Genomic DNA, 23610 nt, shown 5'->3' on the forward strand with positions numbered 1-23610 from the left:
TATATCCTGCCCCCTACAAATTTGTGATCAATCGCAAATTTTTGGATAGTGATCTGTGAATTCCGCAAGGGCAATTTTCCTTTAGCTGAATGCCCCTAATATTGTATGCTAGACATACTAATGATGAGTGGGTTTTCTCCGGGTAACTCAGGAATCTAAAATAATAAAATGCTGGCAGCAGTATAATTTTAAATGTGTAGGTATAATGGTATTACTAATTTGTCTTTGTTTTAAGGACAGTTGATCCACTGTGCAACTAAAATCGCCAATTGGGATGATTTAAATCAGAGAAAAAGTAAACAAGTCAAAGGGTGCTCAACAATTATTGACTCGAGTATATTCCACTCAACTGACTGGATAGGTACACAAAATCCTCCTTGAAAGGGGCATAGTATAGGACAATAACTGGCGTTAGACAGGCTGCTTGTCATTCTATTAACATCCTATTTATTCAAATGGGGCAAAGGTTGAAAAACAGTTACTTGTAAATTAGCAATTAGTCAATACCAAATTACTTATTGCAAAAAGTTCTAAAAAAATGCCCAGAATAAATTAACTTGCTCCAGAAAAAAAGATTAATTGATGTAGCCTTAATTCACCCAAATAACTTCAGTTATCCATTGGATTGGAGTGTAGAGTTCTTATTTTTCTTGTAGTTTAACTTTCCGATGCTTGATTGCATTTTATATTATCACCTACATACATGTGATTGTTCAGTAAAATTCCCAGTAATTGCAGTGCACATGCCTCTTTCCAGAAGCTTCTTGGTTTCAGCGGCAGGTATTATATTGTCTGCATCAGCTAACTGATCAATGGAACTTGTTACCTCTGGTCTAGAAAGAGAAGACCACAGTTACTTTAAGTCCTCTTCATTTCTCTTGCCATGCTTCTTTGCTCTTCTTGCTTACAGCCATTTTATGCCTCATTCTCAACTTCTGAGGAACCTCTGGATCACAAAAGGATCAAGATCCAACATATCCAACAGCTCTTCCTTCCTACACCCCAACTTTTACCCCCCAGACAAAATACAACTCATGGAAAAACAGATTACTATCAGAAGCACTGGTGAGTGGAGGAATTTCTCCATATAATCCACAGTGTTGCTAATAATCACAATTAGTACCTTAACAACACCTCCAAAAATACCTGCGAAAGTCTGAATATCACTGGAACTTCAAATTCTATTGCCAAAGATTGCAATGCCTGTACACGTTTGTAATATCACCTATGTTATCATACTGTATTGAAACCAAAATTTCTTAATTTCATATTGCCAGTCAGCCAAAATGTCTAGGGGATGATTAAAAGGAACAGAGTGTGATTCAAACAGTATTTAGTGAACAGACTGAACAGTCAAAACAAAAATGTAAGAAAATGTGCCCAGTAAAACATAGTGACAGACAAATTGAAAAGAAAATCTCAATGGTAGCAGCATGATCAGCAAGATTAATCAAAGGAATTACTCAACTACTTTCATTCAAGCCAGTTTATGTTGTAACCATATGCAGCAGTCTCTTATGACTCCTTTCGAATCATTTTGATCAGATCACATCCAATTCCTTCAACACCAACATTGTTTCTCAACATTCTCCAGGGAATTGTTGTGCTAGAGGAACCTTTGTGTTCAAGCCTCATCAATAGGCCACCAATAGGCCAGGTGAAGGCATTGAGATTCTGCCTTCACTAGCCGGGGATCAGTATAGAAAGGTGGTTATTTTACAACTTTATTACATTAGTTCAGTGCGCAGTTCCGCAGAAAATCTATAGGAAGGATACAACAGTGGCAGAGGGGGATTAGGGGAGATTCACCAGACTGCCTGGGATGGAATGCTTCACCTTATGAGAGAGATGAGAAAGGTTGGGCCTCATTTCCTTTGAGGCTGAGGGAGATCTGATAAAGGCATAAAGGTATGGATTAGATGGGTGTAGAAAATGGGGTGGTGGGGAAGATTCAGAATAAGGGGCAAAAGATGAAGAGATCTTGAATTGAGAGTTGGAATCTGAGTGCGTGGAAGTAGAGCCTCAACCACCACCCAGACCAGTGGTTTCAATGTGGCCCATTCTCTTCCTTTCCTAAGGGAGCATGCCAAATTTCACAGGGTTCACAAGAAAAAAAATAAACTGGGGCCACCAGAGTTTCTGAGTGAGCCATCATAAATTTACTTTTAATGAAATATTACTAAAATATATAAAGCTGCAGTTCTGTTGGAGTCAGTGACCTACAGTTCAAACTACAGTTCTTCGCAAGCGGTGAGTTTTTGGACAAGTTGTACGGCCTGGCACTTCACTTTCTCCAGGCTTGCACCTTCAGGGAGCGGCTCCATACAGAACCCGGTTCCTCAATTTCACCAAGCTAAGTGTCGCGGGAGATGGAAACATTGAGACAGCAGACAGTGTGTGTTGTCAGGAAGTCCTCTGTATTTGAGCGATCCTTTCCCTCTTTTATGGAGAGTGAGAGCCTGTCGGGGTGGGGGGGTGGGGGCTTGGGAGTTGTGACGCAAAAGACTAACATTGGAACAGCCAGTTGTTGATCTCTGCTCTCATTGATACAGGAGCGACCTTTCTTTCCCTCACTGGAGAGAGGGCCTGTCTGAGATACCCATGCTGGCTGTGGACTGCAGTAAAGTAGTCTCTTTAGGGGTTTTTGCTAGTGTTCACATCGTGCGGGGGTGGTCAGAGCTTCTGCTGGCATAAGTAGGGAGTGCAGGAGGATTGTGCTGTTGCTTGTGTGATGGGACTGTTCAGGGCTCTGATGTTTTTACATCATTCATTCTATGAAGTTTCTTGTTACGTGAAGAGTAAGAATTTCAGGTTGTATGCTATATACATTTTCCGATATTAAACAATTTGATTTGAAATAAAAGAAATGAATATGTAATTTAATTGGAATGATGAAATGAGTGGGAAAATATGCTAGATGATGTAAATGAGGCAGCAAAAAGGTGTGTGTGTGTGCACATGCAGTGTGTCTCTTGGCATGGCAATTGTTATCTCTGCTCCCACTTAACAATGCACTGTTGACACCCTGCAGGGCAGTCCATTGAGCCCTACTCTACATCTACCCCCAAATCTCAAACTACAGCAAGACCAGTCAGTGAGTACACAGGAGGCTGGTTCTGTTTGCCTTCCATGTACTGCGTGAGTTAAAATACCTGCAAACTGTGACATGACCTGTTAAAATACAAATATTCACTGGATATTGGAATAATTAGTGCAGTTGACCAAAACACTTTAGCAACTGACAGAGTGTGTGTGGGTGGGGGGAGTGACAAGTGGGCCACAAGCAGAAAACATTGAGAATAACTGATCTAGACAAGCACTTGAGTGACCTAGGTACAAATGATGATAAATGGGATTAAAATAGATTGGTGCTTGGTTGATGTGGACATGTTGGCTGAAGGGCCTGTTTTGGTGCTGTATGATAAAGTCCCAAATCTTAAATTACAAAATTTTAACCCAGAGCAACTACAGGCACATTATAGCAAAACACCTCACTCAAACCCACACTAAGCAAAACTACCAAAGACAATCAGTAAAATATTCAGATTGATCCTACAGAGTGTCTGTGTCCACCTTTCTCTGATTTACTCAGCTGCTGAAATCTCAACAAGCTGAATTCATGCTGTTTCAGGTTAACTGTTAGCAGTCAAGGGAAAGGTTGCCTAAAACCAACCTTTGGACATTTGCAAGGCTTTGCTTGCCATGTATTCTGACCAAGAAAACACATAGTTATTAACGATATTATCACCTCTGTTAGATCTCCATAAGTAACTTGTGCAAGCAAACACAAGACAAGCATGCTGCAAGATTCAGGGCTGCCACTGCATCATTGTGTCCAATATATAAATACAATACACGAGAGTGTTCACAACCCACCACCCAAACTCCCAGAACCCTCTCAGTTTTGTATTCATCACCAGGTCTGTGACAGCTAGGTTATACTTTCCTGGGAAGAACAGGAACACCACTAGGCTCTCTGATCCAACTCCATTTAGTTGATGGAAATCTTTCAACTAAATCTATAACTTAAGATAACGACAAAGTGGCAGCCCTAGTTTAATTGAAACAAAACACTAATTACTGGGTAACTAAGTAACTAATACAAAGAGTCCACTGTTAATGAGGCATGCTCTGTGCAGCTAAACACAAAGGTTATATGGAAAGGTGAACAAGGCAAACAGTATTAAGATGAGGATCACAACAGAAGTGGGTACATGCAGCTAACCTGTGAAGGTGTAGTCACACTTATCTCTGGGATGAAATTGTCATCAAACAGATTGAGGATATTTTCTTGCTTGATGTCCTTGGATGGTGTGACCTTTGGTGGAGGGGGCACAGGAGGGCCTTTCCTTTGCTGCACATGCACAGAGACATATCAATAACAAAAGCAACAAGAAAATACACTGAACATTTTAACAAACATTACTTCAGAGACCAATCAATAGTAGCAATGAAGAGAAGAACTAGTTGACTTGCAAGGGTCAGAAAGAGCACTGACAAGGGGATTTGGAGGTTTTCAAATAGGTTAAAAGCACCACAGTCTCACACTGATAGTGAAACAGTGGTAACATAAAATGCTGAGGAGCTGAGCAGGTCAGGCAGCATCTATGGAAAGGAATAAAGAGATAATGTTTTAGGGCAAGACACTTCATCGGGGCAGCGGGTACTGTTTCTTTTGGAACAGGAAGTGAGCAAATAAGATGAATTAGAACATGTGTAGCAGAATTATAAGCAAAATTTAGTGTAAAGTGTGGATACAGCCAGAACTTAAAATTATAATTACCAAATTAGCTACAGTGAAGAGCATAACAGATTTGTTGAATAGATTTAGGGATGGAAATAGAAATCGGGCAATGCTGCAAATTTATAGTTCAAATCCAAGTTAGGGTCAATAGGCCAAAGTTTCCAAGTCTGATTCAGGCACATGTGCTTGGAGTTGAGGGACATCCAATAGCTTCAGTCTTTAATGTTTAGGTGGTGGAAACTTGAGCTCATCCATCATTGGGGAGACAAGGCATTCAACTTACTTCTTCCAACCAGATGGACAAGGTACTCTCCACATACCTTCATACGTTTCTTCACGCAGATTACAGAAAGACCACTAAGTTACCACATTGTGAAAATTAAGTTGATAAAAGCTGAATACTGGGGTTTTCTTGACAGGCCTGCCGGTTGGTAAATGAGCAAGTTCCATATTGTACTGATAGGACAGTATCAATGTAGACAATAGTTCATATGGTTATATAATTTTTAATATACAGACTTGTTTCAATATTTCTGCAGATGTGAAATACTTGCTGACAAAGTTCTCTGACTCATCTACAGCAATTGCATAAATAATGAACAAGTTAACATCCCGATTACCTGTTGCATTTGACATCAATAACACATCAGCTGGGCTCAAATCACCAAATTCTACAAGAAACCGCAGTATAACTTTCCAGCCAACCAAATAAGCAACAACTATGCATCTGATAGGAGAGTCTCAACCATTACAGAAATCCTGTCTAACTCAATCGTATCCTAGAGATGATCTTAATCAAGAATGCAGCCCACTGAGAAAACCTCTTCCCTCAATTTAAATTGCTCATCGAATTGTTGACATTTCAAAGTATCGTAACTGTGAACATTAGAAATCCATGAAATAAATACTCGGTACTTTAAACCTGTGATCAAAAAAATTCTTAATCTGAAACAACGTTCAGCTTGGGCAGCACCTGTGGAGAAAACAAGGTGTTAGCTTCAGATCAATGGAAATCTGTTTTATTCTGAAAGGTTATTGATCTGAAACAAACCCTGACCAACATCGGTTTCATTCCTTGCCAGCATCTGACATTTTAATTGTGTCTGTGTGTGCAGGAACTGACTTTGCTGTAAAATTAAAGATTAGCTTTATTTGTCACATGTACATCAAAATACTAAAACACTGGATTACATCAATTGCATCAATGACCAACACAGTCCGAGGATGTGCTGGGAGCAGCCCGCCAGTGCTGGTATGGTTCCAGTGCCACACTGCATGCCTACAATTTATTAATGTTTACTCATGAGGAAACTCGAGCACCCGAAGGAAACCCATGCAATCAAGGGAGAAAATAAATTCCTTAGAGACGGTTGGAATTGAACCCAGGTCACCAGCAAAGTACCAGTGAAATGCTAATGAGTACCCTACTCAACATCTATTCCAAGTGAAATGACAGATTATGAGTAAACATCAATTGTGCATGAACTCAGTGATGACAGGGGCCAAGTTATAACCAACCTTACATTTGGAAACAAGTACGAGTGAGGGATTTTGTTACCAAGTTAGCCATGCTTGCTCCAATAATGAACTTATCTTATGAACATGTCTTATGAGGTAGGTTTAATGAACAATCTGTTGGGGTGATGGGAGAAGCAGATACATTAGGAACATTTAAACTCAGACAGGCTGATAGTAATCTATAGGCAGGTGTTATGAATATCATGAGTTCATTATCTGCCAGGTACCACAATGACATCCTGTCAGCTGCAGCAATCACTACAGAACAAGGTCATTCAAAGTTGATCAAATCTTGAGCTTGATGTCTTTTATATTCATTGTCTGCTGTTTTAAAAAAAATGGCATCTTTAAAAATAAACTCTCCTTGGGCTTCCAGCTGGGTACAGGTATCGATTATAATTGAGGTTTTGATGAGAAAACTCTGCCATCTTCATCAGGGATGATACCTTTCCAGAATTTTCAATAACTTGCACCATGAAGTAGGCACTTGGCCTAGAGAGCTCACATTTGGTTGAGGAAAGCCATCTAGTATTCCACTTCCCAGCAAGAGCCACAAAGTTATAGCCCAAGTGCTGACTAATTTTACTAAGCAGCAGATCACTCCTAACAATATTTCCAGAGTTATGCTCTGGTCTCATGGAACAGAGAGTGGTAGGATTGTTGTTCATGGATGTGGAAGCTTCAGAGGGATTTACCAGGATGTTACCTGGATTAGAGAGCATGTCTTATAAGGATAGGGTGAGTGAGCTAAGGCTTGTCTCTTATGAGAGAAGGACGAGAGGTGACTTAGACGTATACAACCTGCACCTTTTTCCCCTTGATTCAGAAATGGTTAAAATTAGGTGTCTGGAGGAAAACAGAGGGATCTTAAAGGCAGAATTTTTTTATACAGAGAGTGGTAGGTTTAATGAACAATCTGCTGGGGTGCTGGGAGAGGCAGATACATTAGGGACATTTAAACTCAGACAGGCTGATAGTAAAATGGAGGACTAAGTAGGAGGGAAGGGTTAGGTTGATTTTAGATTCAGAGCAGAGTGCAGAACCTACTCTATATGCACATGGCAGGAATTCAATAAATCACTCATTATAACTATAGCATTAAGACTCTACTGTCTACTTGTTGGGCTGTCACACATTTTACTGCCATGCCTAGTGGCCTTGATTAGTCATGTAGGAGGAATCCTGTAGCACAAGAGCAGAGCAAATTGATGAGTCATCACAGGAGGGGCAGCATCACATGCAACATGCGAGTGTAATACAAATTATCCAAGGGTTCCTGTCCCTGAGAACGCAACAAAACCATTTTCACAGGACGGAAACAATGTCCTCCCAAAACCAAGATACAGAACCATTATCTAAAATAGCTGACCCTCCTTTTCATATACTACTTTGTAGTTACTCATTCTTGCATTGTACCATCTACCAAGGCTTCCGACAATTACACCACTTCATCAACTATGATTGCCTTAACACACTGCACACATTGTACATCTGGTTACATTTTCAGAAGGACAGTCACAAAGAAGAAAACACAGTCCTAGTCCGAGTGGCACGACTACAGAATTGATGGGAAGTTGTCCTGACTCGGCTTGCTCTTGCACCAAGTAAACACTGGAGGGAGGCACCGACAGGAGGGGCCCAACTCCTAATCCAAGATTTCAGCTAACCCACAACGGCTCTCCCACATTGCCTCAGCATCTTCTCTCCTGGCCGGTTGCAAGAGGCAACCCATGATCTTGGCCTAGTCCTCGCCACAACCAAGGCAACACAGTTCTACAATCAAACTTCACAATCAGCCCTCCTTATCCGCAGGGGACTGTTTCTGGGAGCCCCCATGGGTACCAAAATACACGGATGCAAGTCGGTGGACTTTAGGACCCAGCGGAGCTCCGGACCTTATTTAACCTGTCTCAGTGTAGTGGACTTTAGGACCCGGCGAAGCTCAGGACCCACCACCCGCAGTGTTTCTGTTCTGGAAAACGATCACGTTTGAAAATAAAGTGGAAATAATAAAGCGATCAGAAAGAGGTGAAACACCATCGGTCATTGGAAAATCGTTACGTTGCAGTTGGGATAAAGTGAGAGTAATGGAGCATATGAAGGTCCTGACCAATGTAAGCTACAATTATTACTAAGCAACACAGTGGTTTAATTATTGAAATACATACATTTAAGTGTTTTATATGCATAGAAAGGTAATATACTACTAAGACAAACGTTTGACTAACTTAAGCTAAATAATACCGGATGTACCTGTTCTAACTTAGAGAACTTCTGTTCCCCCCCCCCCCCCCCCCCACCGATTCCCAATCCACGGTAACCTATGCATATCCTCCCATATACTTTAACTCTGTAGATTACTTACAATACCTAATACAATGTAAATGCTATGTAAATAGTTGTTAAACTGTATTGTTTAGGGAATAATGACAAGGAAAAAAGTCTGCACAGTTGGCCCTCCTTATCCGCAAGTTCAACAAACCGCGAATCGAAAAAACCCAGAAGTGCTCTTCCAGCACTTGTTTGAGCATGTACAGACTTTTTTTTCTTGTCATTATTCCCTAAACAATGCAGCATAACAAACATTTTACATAACATTTACATTGTATTAGGTATTATAAGTAATCTAGAGATGATAAAGTATGCAGGAGGATGTGCGTAGGTTATTGTGGATCGGAATTGAAAAAAATCAGAAGTTCTTTTACTAAGCAAGTCAGAACAGGTACATCCAGTATTTAGCATCAGTTAGCCAAATGTTTGTCTTAGTATATAGTATATATTTTACCTTTTTATGCATATAAAACACTTAAGAAACTCATGTTTCAGCACCGGTTGATCCAGTGACAGATCACTCCCGAGCACACTGTCCATGTAGACTCAATGGGCCAAATGGCTTAATCCTGCTCCTATGTCTTGTGTGAACAGAGGAGGTACTGGAGTTGCATCATAAATGGTCTGGGATTGTTGTCAGCAAAAAACAAAAGTAGAAAACACTGCAGTTCTACAACAAATTGACACATGACCCCTAAAGCTGTCGGAGATGTCAAGTGAAAAACAGTACAAAATACAATCCCAGAACAGTTATCAGCTGCAGTAGGGCTGACATGCTGTAACAGGCTACAAGACTGCCTGGCAGCATTGCTGACAACAGTGCATGCCTTTCTGATGAGATGACTGTATTCTCTGCCTGTTTCGAGTAGAAGGGGACTGGAATACAACACACTACGACAGCCTCCAATACACCTGAACCCACAGACACCACTGCAGATACAAGATCAGTCTCCTGAACAATGCACCTGTGGAAGATCTGGCCCAGATGGTGTTGCTGATTGTGCCCTCAGATCAGTTACTGCGGGTTTCTGCAGACATTTTCATTTTTAAACTCTCCCCACTTCATTCTCAGAGTCCCAGCTGCTTTAACACCACTGTCATCCGGTAGCGTCTGCATTTTGAGGAGATTGAGGTGTGCAAATCTCCCCATCCCCTTTCTGATAACTTTTCACAGGAGCACAATCAAGAATGATATGTCTGGCTGCAACATTGTGTGGGAAAGAAGCTGCAAGGCATCGGACCTCAAGACCCTACAGAGGATAGAAGAAAACAAAACCACTGAGGATCGCTAGGGTCTCCTTCTCCCTTATTCATGATATTCTCTGGGAGCGTTGTAGACAAAGGGCTTGAAGAATCATTGACCATCCCTACCACAATCTCAGACCCACTACTGTCAAGGTGGTAAAGGAATATCAGGACCAGGACTGCCAGCAGAAAATTAGGCCAATTCAGTCTGTTCCTCCATTCCATCAAGGCTGAGTTATTCCCCCTCAACCCCATAACCATTGACACCATGACTAATCAAGAATTTATCAATCTCTTTAACTATACCCAATGACTTGACCTCCTCGGCCATCTGTGGCAATAAATCCACAGATTCACCAGCCCCCGGCTAAAGAAATTCCTCATCTGTTCTAAATAGACATCATGATTAGGAATGTCAGTCTGGGCAACAGCTGCTTTCCCCAGGCTGTGAGATTGTGGGAAGAAATATCCTGCCACCACTGAGGTCTCATCATACAGGCAGCGAGCTATTTATTTTGCTGATCAGCTGTGCTGCACACTACGTGCATTTTGTATTTTATTAACTTATTTATGGCAATGTGTATACAAGCTTTGTGGATACACCATGGTCCAGAGGAACGCTGTTTTGTTTGGTTGTATGCATGTACAGTAAGATCACAATAAACTTGAACTTGATCCTGATAACTAAGAAAAAAAACTAAGTGACCTTAATGACTACCACCCAGTGGCTCTGACATCCACAGGTAGTACATCAAGAGGCTGGTAACTCCAGCTTACCAGACAACCAACTCATTGCAGATTGCCCATTGCTGAAACAGGCTGACAGTGGTCCCCATCTCCCTGGTCCTACACTCATCCCTGGAGCAACTGGGCTCAAGAGGGTCAAGAGCTTCAAGTGCCTAGAGAATCAAAGCAGCAGGACCCAGGCCCAAGAGCAAAAATCAAACTGATGGTTGGGGGATTTAAGTATGGAGCCAGATCAAGGCACCAAGGCCATGGCTAAAGGATGCACAGGTGTTCAGCTCAGTACTGAGGTTTACTCGTGTCAGTGATGAACTGACTACAGCTGTGGACTCACTTCCACGTACTGCGGTTCATGTGTATGTTATATGTTTGCACAATTTCTTCTTTTTCACACATTGTGTTGTGTGTGTTTTAAGGAGTATTGTATTTGTTTTGTGGCTGCCTGCAAGATGAATCACAAGGTTCTACATAGTATATATACATGGATTATAAATGTACTTTGAAAATGACCAGTATCCTGTCCTGGTCTAACCACAGCCAAGTTTACCAGCACCTCTACTTGAAAATATGTTTAAGAAATTTAGCGGGTCCTCATTGACCCTTATTTTTTATTGATGCAACATAGAAAGCTGGATGCATAACGCACAAAGCGCTGGAGGAACACAGCCTTGGTGAAGGGTTAAAGTCTTTACTCTCTTCCACAGATGCTGCCTGACCTGCGTTCCTCCAACATTTTGTGATACTCTGGATTTCCAGTAGCGGCAGATGTTCTCATAGGGATTCCGAATGGCTTGGTATGGCAACCACTCAGAACAAAGGAACTGGAGAGAGTTGTGGACACAGCTCAGAACATCCCAGGAACCAAGTTGCCCTGCAAGGACTTCAGTAAAGCAGCCGCATAATCAAAGACCCCACACACTTTAACATCCTTTCTTCCCCTTTCCTGACAGGCTGAAGAAACTAAAAACCTGAAAGCATGACTGCCTGCCCCAAGGACATTAATATCTCATTGTTAAAGATTACTGAATGGTTCCCTTGTGATAAAATTAACTCCTTACCTCTACCTTATAACCTTGCACTGACTACTTGCACTGCACTCTAACTGCAACACTATTCTATGCTGTTTTCCATTACAATCTCAATGCACTGACTGATATGCTGAAATGATCTGCACGTATGGTGAGCAAAACAGATTGTGTGTATGCAATAATAAATCAATTTAGTTGCCTAGGTGGGCAAGAGATACAAAGACAATATTCTAAAAATCTCAATTTCTAAACAGTCCCCTTTAAACAGTATTAGCACTCATTGTTAAATTAATCCACACAATACTGCTGTGGAACCATGTGATACAAATTCAACAGCTATCTGAACATCTCACATGCAAGTAAATTAGGAAACTGAGACACTACTTAAAGAACAGAGTATTTCATTTCCAGATCTATTTTTAAAGCTGCTCATACCTCAGCCAGAGCAACAGCTGGGATGTGTTCTCATTTTACATTCATTGCATCTCTAGCCAACATCATGGCATCATTCTAACCCCAATGTATTACTATTACTGAGAATGGTATGCCTGGTTTTGTGTGAGCTACCTAGCTTTGTCTTTTTCTGATAACTAGCATATCCTTCCACCTACCTGCTTCAGGCCTCAAGCACCTAATTTCACTTATCAATGACCAAACATCTCAAATCAGACCCCAGCCCTTGCTCTTCACTCAAGTACCACACAAGTTTGTAGAACTCCAGTGAGTACTTCAAGTCACTCACACATTAGTAGCCACCATTAGGACTAGTGTTAATTATAGAGCAGTATTCCAACAATGCTGGACATGGTAACATTGGTTGTACTTCCACATTCTATGCAGGTAATTCACCAGTCATGTACAGTTCCCAAATGCAGATGGCAGCTTTAACTACAGAAAAATGCCCAAAGAATCCATGTTTACTCTGCCTTTCAGACTGATCATGCCTGAGCCTGTGCCATAATTTAATGTCAGCAAAACCTATATACTGACTGCATTTAAGGAATGCCAAAGATTTTATCCCATGTAGAGTTTTAAACTTTGTGGCATTATGCCCCATATTTCTTCATTTAATGCAAGCAAACAGCTTTTCATTGTTGAAAACCTTGCCTTGATCATAACAAAGAACAATGAACATAGAACACAGCCGCACAATACAGGCCCTTTGACCTGCAATGTTCGGCCGACCTTATAACTCAAAGATCAATCTAACTCTTCCCTCTGACATACATTGGTGCAAAGATGATAGAAAAATGGAGAGCTAAGAGTTTCTTCAAAGTCGTTAACAAATCTGCTTCTACCATTCTTGGTGGTATACCCATGGACGCAACACTGTAATAAAAAAAAGTGATATTCTCCCCTACACACCCCCCCCCCCCAGTACATTCCTCCAACCACCTTAAAATTATGTCCCCGGTATTATCCATTTCTGACCTGGGGAAAGTCCACTTGACCAATCCCTCATCATCTTGCAAAATATATCTATCAAATCATTTCTAATCCTCCTTCACTTCAAAAAGAAAAGCCCCAGCTCACTCAATCTACGGTATCCTGATAAGACATGCTCTCTAATCCAGGCAGCATCCTGGCAAACTCATCTGCGCCCTCATTAAAGCTTCCACTTCCTTCTTGCGACGAGGCAACCAGAACCAAACACGACACCAGTCTATTGAGTGTAGACCAATCATACTCAATCCTCTTTCGGATGCTTAGAGAATGTGGAAAGATTTTGGGAAGCCGAAAGAACTGGAAATGGACCGGGTGGGTTGGGGAGAGGGAACAAAGATGCCAGAAAATGGACGCAAGGATGAGGATTAGGCATGACCCAAGGATGGGTTGTCAGGATCAAGGAGCTGCACAGCCTGCTGCTATTTACAGGGGCAGATCAGACACTTGAGACAGCTGCAAAGTTTATTGGTAAACTCTAGTATTGTCAACCAACAAGTATCTTACAATTGTTAACATACAGAAGTGCAGGAGAAATTGCTGCAACCTTCTTGCAAGACAAATCCAGTGGCAGCAATGCTGTTTCCCGGGTACCAGCCTACATTACCTGGGATGGTGATTTTGGTATAGGAGGAGGAGCATGCGGTGTGGGTGAAACTGCAACAGGAACGTGGTTGTCATTCTTCACTGTGGGACTGCCAGGAGGAGACTCTTCCAACGGTGCTGATACATTGGAAACTTCTGGTTGTGCAGGTGTACTGTTGGCATAAACAAACGGTTTTAAAATTCATATTGATGCTCAGAATAATCTTAAAGAAATACAACCACTTTCATAGCTTTCAACACCATTCCACTTTCCCCATGGATGTATGTCACTCACCTATACAGCCTATTACTAGAGCACAATAACAGATCCTTTTGGCCCAGTGAGCTCATGCCAACCAATCGTACCCACGAAAACACATTTTAGCAATGTAGCAGGAAACCCACAGTCACAGGGAGTGTACAGACAGCGGCAGAATTTCACCCTGGTTGTAGGTGCTGCAATAGCACTATGCTAACCACCACCCAAAATAGCTCCCAACGCCAAACACTTCTCAGGTTTGAGAAGCTGGTCACGTGCTTCACTGATTGCACTGGAAACACAAACAGATAAGGGTATACCAAGATCTCAATTTGAATCTTGACCACATTGCTATGAAGCACATTGCTGCAATGATTGGTGCCTTGAACAAGGATCCCAATACTGGCTCTGCAGAATCAGCACCTGAAGCAGCCAATGAGGATGTGGCACTTTTACGCCAATGGGAAGGCCAATCAAATCCTGGTTATGACCAAAGTGAAACAATATGAACACGAAGGTTGCCAACAGATTGCCTCCAGAGTACATAGCAGATACTGTAACCTCAACAAGGGACAAACAGCCAAGATTCCATGAAGTTCCACTTACTTGTCAGTGCCTATAAAAAGGTAATTTTACTAGAGTTATAGAATACTACATCTAGTCTGTGTAAAACTATAATGCTGCGTAGTCCCATCAACCTACGCTGAGACCGTAGCCTGCCATACCCCTACCAACTTGATTTAGTTATTAGCTTTGTTGCCCCCCCCCACCCCACAGGCAAAAACTACATTGAGTACACAGTACCAGCGAACAGCGAAATGTCTGAAGGATTCTGCAAGAATACCAAAAAAATCAGAGTGCACGAAAATCTCAAAGGAAAGAGAGGAGGTTCAAGAATGACAGAGCTCACAGCCAAGCTAGTCAAAGGCATGGATGGTCGTACTGGAAGGACCAAGTGAACAGACAAGATAATCAAAACTTAGCTTTGAACTGCTCCCTTTATTATGGTTTGATTCTACAAATGCGAATGATTGGAGTTAATATCCATCAGCAAACATGGGACACATGATCCAGACTTACTGTCAATTGGATAGCAGTATTAAACAAGTTCAAGGGCAGGAAAGGGTTAATATTATGGACAACCATTTGCATCTTGACTCAGAACTTTGATAAAGGGCAATATCCATTTCAAAACATGTCTATCCAGTTTTTCCTTAAAACACTACAAAATTGAAAGCTACCACATGCTTATTGGAAGAACCCAACTCGATACAAACTCCCACAAAAAACTCTTCAGGGTATTGCTAGTTTCAAAAGACCCTTTCACAGAGCTGATCTGTCTGTTAGCATTATCCCTTACAAGGCTACGAAACCATTTTTCTACTGAAAGCAATGTTTCTTGGCAATGACATATGCTCTGCAGTGGGCTTTCCCGATTCACCATTGTGCTTTCTACGAATCAAATACCAGGTTTAGCCTTAACGTGTAGTCCATGGGCTGAGAGTCTTCGCAGACCAACACCAGACCTTCTGCAGACGCACTGAGTTATTTGAGCAATTGCCAAGGATATTGTGTAAAGCTAATAAAAATCTAGAATAACCATTCAAATTTAGTCTGCCAACAAACGCTGGAAAGGTATGCTAGAGATTATGGGCAAACAAATGAATGTATACCCCTTGGGGTATAAGGTTTTCCAACAGGAACTGTATGGCATCTAAGTGCCCAAGGAGGATGAGGCCAGCTTTTAATGTCCAGTGTTCAGAAGTGTGTATGCAGAAAAACTGACAATGGCAGCCATGAATGATGAAGATGCTACTCTTCCCAAGCTAATGTAGCTTCATAACTCCTGGAAGATATTAAATGAGTATTCCCACAAAAGAATAAGTATGACAGAGTCTGTTTTCAAATTAACAACAAATATTCAGGATTCAGCAACTGATACACAGCAGTGGCATTAGAGTTAGGATTAAGTAATCTGGCCTGCAAAAGCAATCAAATTAATTCCACTTCCGCAAAGATCAAATTCGTAAGGTTAGCCACATTCTGTGGAAAGAACAGTTAACATTTTAGGTTGATTTACAGTACAAAATTCCTTTCAGATCATTACCCATCTCCCAACTCAACCAGCAATCCCAGCAGTGCATTCCACACACTGATCGTTTGTTGTAAAAGTCCTGCCTTACAGCATCTTGTTCTTCTGCCATCCAGTTCTTGATCCTTCCAATCCCTTCACAATTCAAATCCACATCAGTTCCTCTCTCAATATCTTCTGATCCAAGGACAAAGCCAGCTTTCTCAATCTATACACACACACAATGCTGGAAGAGCTCAGCAGGCCATGCAGCGAGTACAGTTGGCGTTTCAGGCTGAGACCTTTCATCAGGACTGGAGAAAAAAAAGAGTCAGGGACGAAACAAGGTGATAGGAGGAGGGAAGGATGAAGTAAAGAGCTGGGAAGCTGATTGATGAAAAAGATAAAGGGCTGGAGAAGGGGGAATCTGATGGAGGACAGAAGGCCATGGAAGAAAGAATCGGGGGGGGGAGGGAGGCAAAGGGCAGGTAAGAAGGTGAGAGGGAAATGGTGAAGAGGGCACATTACCGGAGTTTCAAGAAATCACTGTTGATGCCATCAGGTTGGAGGCCACCCAGGCAGAATACAAGGTGTTGCTCCTCCAACCCAAGTATGGCCTTATTCAAGGAGGCCATGGACTGACATGTCAGAATGGGAAAGGGAAGTGGCCATTGGAGATGCTGCTTTTTCTGGTGGACAGCATGTAGATGCTCGGCAATGCGGTCTCCCAAACTACTGTATGTTATGTCTCAATGATATATAGGAGGCCGCACCCGGAGCACTGGATACAGTCGATGACTCCAACAGATTCACAGGTGAAGTGTCACCTCACCTGGAAGGATTGTTTAGGGCCCCGAGTAGTCGTGAAGGAGGTATAACACTCGTTCTGCTTGCAAGGATAAGTGCCAGGAGGGAGATCAGTGGGAAGGGACAAATGAACAAGGGAGTCGCATAGGGAGTGATCTCTGCAGAAAGCAGGAAGTGGGGGGTGGGGGAAATGGGGAGAGAAGGGCAAAAGGTATGCTTGGTGGTGGGAAAGATATGGCGAAAGTTATAGAGAATTATGTGCTGAAAGTGGAGGCCATTAGGATGGTAGGTGAGGACATAAGCAAAGTGGCAGGAGTATGAGATGAGGGCAGACACACACAAAATGGAAGTGATGTGGTTGAGGGCAGTGTTAGTGGTAAAGGAATGGAAGTCCCTTTCCTGGGAGGAGGACAACGACCAGGACCAGGATGAGGACGACAACATCTCCTTAGTCTGGAATGGAAAAGCCTCATCCTGAGATCAAATGCAGCAGAGGTAGAGGAATTGCACCCTACGTGACCTCAGTGCCCTATTAAGTCATAGGAGAGTGGATGTGAAAAGGATGTTTAAAGTAGTGGTGGAGTCTAGGACCAGAGAGTACAGCCTCAGAACAGAAGAAAGTCCCTTTAGAACAGGGGTTCCCAACCTTTACGCCATGGACACCTACCACTAACTGAGGGTCCATGCACTCCAGGTTGGGAACCCCTACTTTGGAACAAAAAAGATGAGCTGATTTTTTTTTTAGCTGGAGGGTGGTGAAGTGTAGAATTAATTGCCACAGATGGCTGTAGAGGGCAACTCAATGTGGTATATTTAAATCAGAAGGCTCTGGATTGGTAAGGAAATTAATGATTACGGGAAGAAGGCAGCAAAATGGGGTTGAGGGGGAAAATAAATCAGCCACGATCGAATAACAGTAGACTCAATGGCTTGAATGTCCCAATGTCTTATGATCTTATTTCAAAATCCCTCTGAAAGCAAACCATTTACTTTAGGCAAATCCATAATCAGCTTTCTCTCCACCTGCACTTGTCCAGGTGACTCCCAAGTCACTTCATTTCTAGCTCTTACTCCACTAAGTTGATCTGACCGGTCTGTAATCACTGGATGCATTTCCACCCTCAAAACAAATATAACAGAAGGAATTAGTAATATCAGACTTTGGCAATTACAATATAGAGCTCAGATTATAACAATTCTTCAGGTAGTTTGAAAGACAACTAAAACTCAACTGACTATTCACATACAAAGGAATAAATCTGGAGTGTATACTATGCCATGCCTCATTTGCACTTTAAGACAAAAAGACCAACTGATGAAGGTAATAAAGGCATATCAGCACTGAAATTTGATAATGTCCATCTCCTTCCAATCACACCTCAAAAGCATCATTCAGCAATATCCATGTAATGAGAGTTTAATTTATATTGAGTCAATGGCTCTGAAGTTCAAGGAGCCATTGATTAAAACATTCCCCTTTCCACAAACAGTTTGACTGCCTCAGATGGTTCGGCAGGTGTCTGCTCCAAATTTAAGCACATGCAGTGAGATTAATTTTCCTTTAGCCCATGCTAGGTAGCACCTAGCTACTGATGAACTCAGTCTTTCAGCCTAGACAAATTTCAGATATTTAAGAAATAGAGTCCATAAGGAGCAGAATTAGGCCAATTGATCCATCAAGTCTGCTCTACAATTCCATCATGGTCAATTTATCCCTCTCAACCACATTCTACTGCTTTCTCTCCATAACCTTCAACACCCCAAGAACCCATCGCCTCAGCTTTAAATAGTCTCAATGACATGGCAACAAATTTCAAATTCACCACTCTGTCTAATGAAATTCCTCGTTTGTTTCCTAACTCTACCCACAAAGATTCTACACCTTCTGATCCTACATCACCCAGAGGAAACTCATTCAGTCACGTGAGAACGTACACAGCAGGAATTGAACTCCGATTGCTGGTAGAGTTTTACGCTAACCATTATACTACCATGTCACCTCTTGGATGTTAAGCTCCAACTATAATCTTCTTTCAGCCACATCTCAGTGATGTCCATAATGACATATCTGCTAATCTCTAAATGCAACACAAGATCATCTATCTACCTTCTTCCATATTGTGTGCTTTCAATTATAACACCTTCAGTCCTGTATTCATCACCATTTTCAACTTTGTCCCCCAGTTACACTTCAACTCATCCCACTGACTACAATGTTTCCCTCCAGAGATGTTCTAAGAATCAGTCCCCCAATTCATGACAGATCTAACGAATGCAGGAGCACCGGACACAATAGATGACCCAGCAAATTCACAGGTGAAATGTGCCTCAGTTAGAAAGACGGTTCGGGGCCCCAAATGGAGGTAAGGGAGAAGGTGAATAGTAGCTGCAGCACTTTGGCTGCTTTCAGGGTTAAGTGCTGGGGGGGGGGGGGGGGGAAGAAGAATGAAGGTAAAGATAGGTTTGGTGGTAGGATCGCTTTGGAAATGGCAGTAGTTGCAGAGGATGAGGTGTTCTAAACTTCTTAACTCTCTCTTCACCTGCCTATTAACTCTCCCGGTGCTCCTCCTCCTTCCTTTTCTCTACGATCCATTCTCAGATTCTTTTCTCTCCTGCTCTTAACTTTTCCTCCCCACCTGGTTTCAGCTATCCTCCGTCCCCTCCCCCACTGTTTTTATTCTGCCGTCCTCCTCCTTCCTTGCCAGTCCTGAAGAAGGGTCTCAGTCTGAAATGTTGATTGTTTATTCATTTCCATAGATGCTTCCTGACATGTTGAATTCCTCCAGCGTTTTGTGACACCAGAAGTCAGGCAATGCTGACAAACCAACAGTCTCCTCAGCTTAAAAGGAACACATGTAGATGGCTATAAATAACACTGGATGACAGGAAGAGATTAAAAACCATTTGGCTGCCAAAAGCTTCAAGTCACCAATTCCAGAACATACTATCCCACGCTGCTGTTATCTTTAAATGGCAGTTTGAAGTAATGATCAACAAACGGATGCATTTCTGAAATTGCCAAGTGTTCAAAGGGATTATGCATTACTCAGTGCATTCAATTTGTTGCAGTCAATCCAGGTAAAAAAAAAACAAGCAGGGGTGGCAAGTTATTCCTACTGAACAACGGTTTATTTAGAGTCCTTAAAGCAATTGGTTATTTACTGAAAAATTGTTTGGGAATATTAAAAATGCACCCCAAACACATTTATTTATCAGAGATATAGCACAGTAGCAGGTCCCTCTGGCCCAATGAGCAAACACTAAATTACACCATGTGCTGCTGGCCCACCTGTATGTCATTGGAATGTGGGAGGAAAACGGAGCACCTGGAGGAAATCCATATGGGCACAGCGAGAAGGTACAAACTCCTTACAGACAGTAGCAGAAATTGAAACCAAACCATTGGTGCTGTAATAGCACTGGGCTATTCATTAAGTCATCATTTCATCCCAATTAAGTCCTCTCCCAGGAAGGAACACAAGTGCGGTAGAGACTTTTGATCAGCTGCGGTACACTGCCTTGCAACCAGTCTAGTTCAGGGTCTCGGCCCGAAACATCGACAGCGCTTCTCCCTATAGATGCTGCCTGGCCTGCTATGTTCCACCAGCATTTTGTGTGTGTTGCTTTATAATATAAATGCTGTTTACATTGCAAATATATGCACATTTTATTTGATGCTACTTCTAACACTTTTATACAATTCTTTGTAATGGAAAGTTTTGTGTATCATGTCACACCAACATGCTCCAAATTCCTAATATATGTATCTTCGGGAACTAATAAAGTGGTCACTGATTTTGTGATTTTCTGCTGCTGTAGTTCAATCCCTTCATGGTTCAATGTGTTGAAAGTTCAGAAACACTCAGTACTGTAGCCCGCGGTTATGTGAGTTACTCTCGCCATCCTATCAGCTTGAGCCAGTCTGGCCATTCTCCTCTGACCTCTCTCACTATTCACAAGCCATTTTCACTCACAGAACTTCACTGGATGTACTTTGGTGGGTTTTCTTTTTGCACCATTCTCCATAAACTTGGCATTTGTGTGAAAATCCCAAGCAATCAGCAGTTTCTGAGATATTCAAACCTCTCTGACACCAACATAGTCAAAGTCACTTAGATCACATTTCTTCCCCATTCTGATGTTTGATCTGAGCGACTGACCATGTTGCTACCACATGATTGGCTAATTAGAAATTTGTATTAACAAGCAGTTGTAAAGATGTACCTAATACAGTGGCCACTGAGTATACAGGTATATGGTGAACAGCATTGATTTTAGAAAAATTGGAACACAAAATGCTGGCAGAACTCAGCAAGCCAGACAGCATCTACGGGAGGAGGTAGTGACGACGTTTCGGGCCGAAATCCTTCATCAGGAGTGAAGTAACATGGTATGGTCGAGGGGGTATAAGAAGTGGAGGGAGGGATGAAGTAGAGAGCTGGGAAGTGATAGGCTGAAGGGAAATGGGCTAGGGGGAAGGTGGAGAATTATGGAAAATAAAAGAGAAAGAAAGCTAGGGCTGGGGGGAGATTATAGTGAGGGGGGGAAAGAGAGAGAGAACTAGACTAAAATTATAGATAGGGATGGGGTGGGGGGGGGGGGGCAGAGGTATCAATGGAGGTCTGTGAGTTGAATGTTCATGCCGGCAGGTAGGAAGCTACCTAGGTGGGAGATAAGGTATTGCTCCATCGACCTGCGTGTGGCCTCATCTTGACAGTAGAGGAGGCCATGGACAGACATATCGGAGTGGGAGTGGTCTGTGGAATTGAAGTGTGTGGCCACAGGGAGATCCCGCTGGAGGACTGAGCACCGGTGTTTGGCAAAACAGTTCTCCCAGTCTGTGGCAGGTCTCCCCCAATGTATAAATAGCCACATTGGGAGCACCAGATACAGTACATCTCCCCAGTAGACTCGGAGGTGAAGTGGTGCCTCACCTGAAAGGACTATCTGGGACCTAGGATAGCGGTGAGGGAAGAAGTGTGGGGGCAGGTGTAGCACTTCTTCTGTTTGCAGGGACAAGTGCCTGCAGAGAGGTCGGTGGGGAGGGATTGGTGGGGGGGGGGGGGGGGGGAATGAATGGACAAGGGAGTCGCATAGGGAGTGATCCCTGCGGAAAGCCAAGAGTGGGGGGCAGGGGAAGATGCATCTGGTGGTGGGATCCCGTAGGTGGTGGCAGAAGTTACGGAGGATTATACGTGGGCTGGCAGGGTGATAGGTGAGGACCAGGGGTACACTATCCCTGGTGGGCTGGCGGGTGGATGGAGTGAGGGCAGAGATGCGTGAAATACGGGAGACACAATGGAGGGCAGAGTTGATAGTGGACGAAGGGAAGCCCCTTTCTTTACAAAAGGGACATCTTTGTCCTAGAATGAAAGGTCTCATCCCAAGAGCAGATGCGGCGGAGGAATTGAGAGAAGGGGATAGCATTTTTGCAGGAGACAGGGTGGGAGGAGGAATAGCTGTGAGAGTCTGTGGAATCGAAGTGTGTGGCCACAGGGAGATCCCACCACTGTTGGAGTACTGAGCGCCAGTGTTAGGTGAAACGGTCTTCTACCTCCTGAGCCTCCTACCTGCCGGCATGAACATTCAACTCACAGGCCTCCGTTGATACCCCTGCCCCCCCCCACCCCATCCCTATCTACAATTTTAGTCTGGTTCTCCTTCTCTCTCCCCCCCCCCTTCACTATAATCTCCCCCCAGCCCTACCTCTTTCTTTTATTTCCCATAATTCTCCACCTTCCCCTAGCCCATTTCCCTTCAGCCTATCACTTCCCAGCTCTCTACTTCATCCCTCTCCCCACTTCTTATCCCCCCCTTGACCATACCATGTTACTTCAACTCCTGATGAAGGGTTTCGGCCCGAAACGTTGTCACTACCTCCTCCCGTAGATGCTGTCTGGCCTGCTGAGCTCTGACAGCATTTTGTGTTTTTACTTATTTCCAGCATCTGCAGATTCACTCGTGTTGCCTTAGAAAAATTGGCTCTGCTCACTGGCCTTTTATGGTGCATTGGGTTACAAGGTCCTGACATTTTCTTCAGAACCTTCCAGTTTCCCCATTTTCAGGAAGTCTTTATTATCCTCTCCTAGTGACACCTATCATTCAAAGACCAGGTCATTCCATTATAACAAACTGAGAACATACTTTAAATTTATCAGTTAAAAGTAACCTGCATTCAGCACTACAGATTTAATATCTCAGGGCCATAACTAAAGCATTTAGTCAGCAAACAGGTCATCAGGAAACACTGCAAAATTCTGCTCTCAAATTCCCATTTAGGAAGGAGGTGGGTATTGGGAATTGTATAGTTACTTCAATTAGTTACTGCAGGGATGAAGAACAATGAGCACATTCATCCTTAGTGAAGTACCATTTCCTTAGCATGACTGTTCACAAATCTCATCACAATCTGAACTGGCAGAGCTCAAAGACAATGCTCTCTCAACATTTCCTTTTCTTCCCATGTTGACGAAACCACAAACAGGGCAACATGGCCAACAGCCAGGCCAGTCCACTCTATTTCCTTTCAGTTGTTTATGTAGCTTCCTCTTTAACACAAATAAATCTCCACGGTAACTAAAGGCAAAGCTCTGCAGACAGGCCACGCATTACTTTTGGCTTGTTTGTAGATTGTCCAGTAGCACTTTCATCCACAGTGATGAAGTGTTTTGAGAGGCTGGTGATGAAACACATCAATCCCTGTTGGAAAAGTGACTTGGATCCAGTTCAATTTGCCTAGCAGTACAAAAGGTCCACAACAGATGCCATCTCATTGGCTCTTCACTCAACCCTGGTACACCTGGACAGCAAAGATGCATACATCAGGATGCTCTTC

At 42.7% G+C, this 23610-nt stretch overlaps 1 protein-coding gene across 10 annotated transcripts in view; it reads right to left on the minus strand.

The window, feature by feature from the left end:
• Positions 1-23610, minus strand: part of LOC132394278 (myc box-dependent-interacting protein 1) — a 155140-nt gene that overhangs the window by 53457 nt on the left and 78073 nt on the right. For 6 of the 10 annotated variants that reach the window (XM_059970203.1, XM_059970209.1, XM_059970204.1 and 3 more), the window contains 2 exons: positions 13661-13811; positions 4226-4354 (listed from right to left, as the gene is read on the minus strand). In XM_059970203.1, the coding sequence (XP_059826186.1) occupies positions 4226-4354; positions 13661-13811 (280 nt within the window). The remainder of the gene's footprint in view (positions 1-4225; positions 4355-13660; positions 13812-23610) is intronic. The other 4 variants (XM_059970212.1, XM_059970208.1, XM_059970210.1 and 1 more) reach the window with 1 other exon arrangement.

The sequence above is a fragment of the Hypanus sabinus genome, chromosome 5 (assembly GCF_030144855.1).
Source record: "Hypanus sabinus isolate sHypSab1 chromosome 5, sHypSab1.hap1, whole genome shotgun sequence".
Classification (NCBI taxonomy): Eukaryota; Metazoa; Chordata; class Chondrichthyes; order Myliobatiformes; family Dasyatidae; genus Hypanus; species Hypanus sabinus.